General features: G+C 46.1%; 1 protein-coding gene and 1 pseudogene across 2 annotated transcripts in view; one reads left to right on the forward strand and one right to left on the reverse strand.

Moving 5' to 3' along the window:
- Positions 1-4,769, reverse strand: part of KIF3A (kinesin family member 3A) — a gene marked incomplete at both ends in the record, with an annotated part of 45,765 nt that extends 40,996 nt beyond the window's left edge. The window contains 6 exon segments of the mRNA XM_084251899.1: positions 437-710; positions 4,479-4,610; positions 4,612-4,646; positions 4,649-4,715; positions 4,717-4,740; positions 4,743-4,769. Of these exon segments, the coding sequence (XP_084108025.1) occupies positions 437-710; positions 4,479-4,610; positions 4,612-4,646; positions 4,649-4,715; positions 4,717-4,740; positions 4,743-4,769 (559 nt within the window).
- Positions 1,272-2,046, forward strand: LOC311182818 (ATP synthase subunit epsilon, mitochondrial-like; annotated as a pseudogene). The gene is made up of 2 exons: positions 1,272-1,277; positions 1,853-2,046. The product of its transcript is annotated as an ATP synthase subunit epsilon, mitochondrial-like (transcript).
- Positions 4,770-6,000: the final 1,231 nt, after the last annotated feature.

Here is a 6,000-nt window from a genome sequence, read left to right on the forward strand (position 1 = left end):
GATAAAACTGAATTGTGGCAGTGGTTTCAAAACTATTTATTACAGGGCCTCCCCGGTGGCGCAGCGGTTGAGCACTGGGTTGCGAAGCTGCCTGCAGCCTCTGCAGTGCTGGTTCGATCCCCGGCTGCTCCCCTGCCATCGGAGGAGGGTCCCACATGGCGCGCAAACCACTCCTGCCGCCCGCTGCTCCCCTCAGCAGTGTACTTCGGTCCTTCTGCCTGCTCTGCTCCCCGCTCTGGCTCTGGTGAATTCTCTCACCCTCCCACGCTTCTGACTGTACCCAGTGCTGGTATAAATAAATAAAAATAAATCTTAAAAAAAAAAAAACTATTACAATTTATCAAACTTTACAATTACAATGGGTGAATTTATTGGGGTATTAATACCACCTTGATCAAGTTGTTTTTTAAAAAAATAAACTATATAAAGTACTCACCATTGTAACCTTCAAGAACAGAATCAATAATAGGCCTTGCAGTTAAGTTGTAAACATCAAGTTGTTTACTCTCTGGTCCAAATACAGTATCAAAAGTAAATGTTTTTGGAGGTTCATTGGAAGAATCAGTCTTATGTACAGTGATAGTTCCCCTCATCTCATCCACACTGACAGCCTGCTTGTAGCACATCGATTTCTCTCTTTCATTAAGGGGCCGGCACCGAACAACCACCTTCACATTATCGCAGCTTTCTGGCTTCTCTGATTTATTGATCTGGTGGAAAAAATGTTTAGAAATAATGAAAAAAAACATTTACTTTTACTTTCAACTAATCAAATTAAAATCTGAAAAATGGGGCTTCCCTGATGGTACAGGGGTTAAAGTCTCAGCACTATCAAGCTATCTCCAGCCACTGCAGCCTGACTTTGATCCCTGGCCAGGGAGCTACCCCCATGGTGCAGCAGACCTCTCCTATCTCACCCGCTGCTCCCCTCAACTGTGTATTTCAGTGCATCTGCCTGTTCTGCTCCCCACTCTGTCTCTGGCAAATCCTCTGACCCATCCCACCCCCAAACCCCCTGGCCTATACCCCAGTTCTTCTACACATAAACAAATCTAAAAAAAAAAATCTGAACAATGTCAGGGTTGGGGCAAGAATAAAGTAAAACAGAAAAAAAGCTACAGATACTCTGCAATCTCAGGGCATTGTACGTGTTAAACACACCATATATTTTTGTTAAATACAATTAAAGATCTTAGAGCTACAGAAAAACTTATTAAAGGAAATGAAAGGGAAAGTATTTTCTTTATAAAAAAGAAAATGTTTTCTTTATCATGCAGGTGAGGAGAGAGAATCTAAGTTACATTTACAGTAAATGCTATTCAAACAGAAAATGAACCCATATATTACAGGACTTCTTTCTGCACAAAAAGTCCCTAACTTCCTCTGAGTTTCCCACCTGTAGGAAAACACATGTGACTATGGCTAACAATTTTAATCAAGAATACGGTACTAGGTCCTTAGTTTCCTGAGACTTTCATTTTTATTTTCTATAATGCATTAGTAAAATGCTTTTTATCATATAATAAATCCATATACTGGGCCTCTCTGGTGGAGCAAGGGGTTATAAGACACAACCTATGAAGTTATCTGCAGCCACTGCAGCAAGAGTTCGATCCCCGGCCAGGGAGGTGACCCACATGGCGCAGCAGACCTCTCCTGACTCGCCTGCTGCTCACCTCAGCAGTGCATGTCAATCAGTGTGCCTGTTCTGTTCCCCCGCTCTATCTCTGGTGAGTCCTCTCACCCCCCCACACCTCTGGCCTGTACCCCAGGTCTTGTATGCATAAATCTTTAAAAAAATAAATAAACCCATACACTGCCTTTTCTATACAAGACAATAAATTAAAGATAGGAAAGAGGCTATTCAACCAGACCCTGTGACTCTGGACACATCACGGTGGCCTACCGGCTACAGGCTGGACTCCCTGCATTCAATACTCCCAGATCTGTGTAAAAGCAGTGAAAGATGCTCTGAAGACAGAATTCAAAGCAAGTGCTAAGAGATCTGGCAGCAGTGTAAAAATCATGTAAGTGAAAAAGGAATAAAGTACCCTGTAATGGGCAGGAAGGGAGAGTGCAGGTTTTCTATGACCCAAGCAGACGGGGTAAAGGAGAAGTCCTAGAGCCCTAGATGGCTCTTCAGGCTTTTTTTGGGATTTACCAGGTACACAGCAGGCAGGGGTGCTGAGGGGGCGGGGAGGCTAGCAGTCCTCCCAGCCCCCAGCAAGTCTTCACTCTTTCTGGGCTCTCCAGCGTTCTCTCATGGCCTTGTTCTCTGCTGGCGTCCCAGTGATGCCGCCCTTATAAGCCCAGTCTTAGCCCAGGTGAAGCCAATCTACATATGCCCACCCCACTCCAGGTGCCCGCCATCAGGCATGCATTCAGGACCTCAAGGATCCATCATCTATCCTAATGGCAGGAGGGCAGAAAAGCCTGATACTTTTTCACTTATCCTACATACCCTGACTAAACCTTGAGGTGCCACATTTTCAAGGTGAAGATGTGTGAGCAAATTTGGCAAATTAAAAAAATCTCACCTAACAGGGGGGAAAAAAACTTGTCCTATTCGTATATTGACAATGTCAATAAAGTATGACTCAAAAAAAAAAGTCCAAAGACAAAGAAAAAAGGGTTAGTATGACTCTAACCTTATGAATACTTGTATTTGCAGTTTCAATTTTTGAAATTATGATTTATAATCTAAATTAATATTGAAGAGAAGGTTAAAAGATTCATTGAACTGTTATTTGTCAATTCCTACTGTAAGCATGAGAGAAATAAAGGTAAGCCATTGTCACTGATAATTGTATTATATCAAAACAACACAGTTCCGGGTCTCCCTGGTGGCGCAGTGGGTTGAGCACAGTGCTGTGAAGCTGTCCACAGCCTCTGCAGCGTGGGTTCGATTCCCGGCTGGCCAGGGAGATACCCACATGGCACGGCAGACCTCTCCTGTCTCTCCCACTGCTCCCCTCAGCAGTGTTTTTAGTCCATCTACCTGTTCTGCTCCCTTCTGCATTAGCACGATTAAGACCGCAGGTGATAACCACAGAGGTTAATGGCATAAAAACCCTGATTAACTTCATTTAACCTACAGCACCCTTCTTTCTCCTCCTGTATCTGGTTACAATTCTACTTCTATTTGCTACTTATTTGATTAAGGTCTGTTTTCCCCTCTTCCTACACCAGAGACTGCAAACAGGTGGTCAAAGGGATGAATTCGGCCCACCAATATCTTTTGTTTCACTCACGGTATTTAAAAATACTTTGAATTTATTGCTAATATTTTTAAAGTGAGAATTTTCACAAAAACGTCTAGACTGACTCTCAAAAGGACAGGATCTGACCAGCCAGCATTCCTACGTGGCAACACTTTACAAGTCGCTGGAACCGACTTCGATCCAATGTAGCCACCCCTGCACTTCATTAACGTTAAGTGTCTTGTCTCTGTGTGGTTTTCACCTCTGCCCAAGAAGGCAAGCATCTCTCCTCTAACGTTGAAATACCTAGCAGATTTTGTTGACCATTTTCTCTCCAGTGCCTAACATCTTGTTAGTACCAAGTTCTTGTTGCAAGCGTTGATAAATGACTTGAATGCAGTAAGAAGGAACGAATATTGAGCATTTAATGCTAAATGTCAAGCATTGTCCTTCAATGCTTGAAGGACATTATTTCATTTCATTCTACAACAATCCCATGAGGAAAATTTTAGTTATTTGGGAACTACAGGCCCAGAAAGAACAAAAAGTCCGAGGTCTCAATAGCAGCAATTAACTGGCTACCACGCAAGCGCTTTCCATGACCCTATAATGGATGTACGACGCCCCCTAATTCAGTGCACCATAACCACCTGCGAAATCCTAAATCACAAACACACCTTTTGTAAATTAATGTTACCTCAATCTAAACAAACCACACAAAAAAAGGCCAAACATCACCTCCCACTACCCTACCCACACCCCTCACACACAAAGACACCCACGGTTACATTCTGCATTGTAAGCTAAAGAGCCACGGGAGGAATGACAGCTCGAGTCAGGGCCCAGGAGTAGGAGCAGACAGCCCTCACTTCCCAGCCTTCGGGAGCTTGGCTCCGCAGCACAGAAAGCCCCCGTTCGGTGCGGAGCCTGCAAAGCCGACCCTCCGAGGTCGCTCCCAGACGCCCTACCCAGGAGGCAGGGCTGGGCGCAGCGCGCCGCCTCAAGCACAGCGCCTTTCTGTCAGGAGGCGCAGGCCCTGCGGGGTGCAGCAGCGACCCAGGCGGCAGGGCCTGCCCCGGGCCCTCCCAGGGCCGTCTGCACCCTCGCGGGCCCGGGGCCCACCAGTCCTGCTCCCCAACTGCCCGGGCCCGCCCGGCCCGGCCCTGTCCCGCCCCATCCCGGCGCCCGCCGGCCCCGCGCCTCCATGGCAACGGCCGCGCCCCCGAGCCCGGCCGCCAGGATGAGGAGAAACCCCCGAGGCTGAGGAACTCTTCTCACCGGCATCTTGGCTCCCTCCCGTGCCCGGCGGACGTCCCCGCCCTGGATGCAGGCCAACGACGCCGGGTTCGCGGGAGACGCAGGCCAGAGGTTTCCCAAACGCCGCCTAGGCGCTCTCCAGACTGCGGCTCCTCGGGCGAGAGCACGCTGTGCGCAGGCGCACTCCGAGTCGCCCCGCCCCACCGCCTGGTCGCAGGCGTTCACGCCCTCTTGAGTCACGCCTGCGCAGGGGCTTTCCTAGGCCGTCGCCTAGGACGCCAGACTGAGGCTGCGCCTGCGCAGAACTGCCATTCCGCTGCTTTAGAAATCTGGCCCCTACCCGGGCGGTCGCCACCCGTTTCGAAGAGAAGGTGCTCCTAAATCGCACCACCCATGTTCTGGCACTCGCAACACTCCAGATATTAAAAACAGCATTAGCAGTGATCCCATCTGGAGAGCTAAAGACTTTGCAGACATTACTGCGCGCTTGACTGCTGGCTTGTTTATGACCTGTCTCACCATTAGGTGAGGTCGTGAGGAGTTTTGTTAGTATTCTCAGAAGAATCTCCAGAGCCTAGAATAGGACGCAGAATAGGGCCTGGCACGGGATAGGTTTTCAATATATATTTGTTAAAGAACGAATGATCTGTCTTCTTTCCTGTCTCAACCTCTCCCCCTGACCACCACTCTGCCTGGGTGTGTTATAGGCATTTCGAGTTTATCATGCGCAAAATTGAAATATTGATTTCAGCCCCACTATTCTCCAACCCACCACCTCTGCTAAGCACTAAAATAAATAAATAAATAAATAAATACCTCCCTTTAAAATTTCCTTCCCTCATCACAATAAATGTAAGCTGAATTCCAACAACTGCTCAGGTTAAAAGCTGCGTTTCTTTCGAGTATTATTATTATTATATTATTATTATAGAACTGGTTTATTTGTATGCATCCTTGTCCTATCTTAGTCTATTTTCAACACAGAAGTCAATGTGATGTATTAAAACATGAATCACATGTTATCTTTTCTCTGTCCAAACCTTCCAGTGATTTCTCATCTCGGAGTAAAAGTCACAAGTTCTCTTTCCATTTCCTGCAATCTTCCTCTTACTCATTCAGTACCAGCTCCAGCTGGTCTCCTTGATTCATCTGACATTCCAGATATGTTTACAAATTAGCTTGCAAGGGTTTTTGCCCTTTCAGTAGGAGCAGATGAAAATAATGATAAAGCATTTTACTATTCTAAGTGCCTTAATGTTTTTTTATTGATTTGCTCCATTTAATGACCTTTTGAAATAAGCTCACTATTAGTCATTTTAATAGAAAATATAAGAATAACTACTTTACAGGTAAAGAAAGTGAGACAAGGGCCATTAAGTAACTTAGGCAAGGTCATTCATATGAGCAGTAAAAAGCCCAAATCAAAACTCAGGCCCCTCTCCTCCTATACATTCATCTGACACCCTCATCTCCTGCAGAAATGTCTGGTTACCTGTGACCTTTTCAGTGAGCCCTAATATGACCTTTATTTAAAATTCTAACC

Source organism: Talpa europaea, assembly GCF_964194135.1.
Source record: "Talpa europaea genome assembly, chromosome: 13".
Classification (NCBI taxonomy): domain Eukaryota; kingdom Metazoa; phylum Chordata; class Mammalia; order Eulipotyphla; family Talpidae; genus Talpa; species Talpa europaea.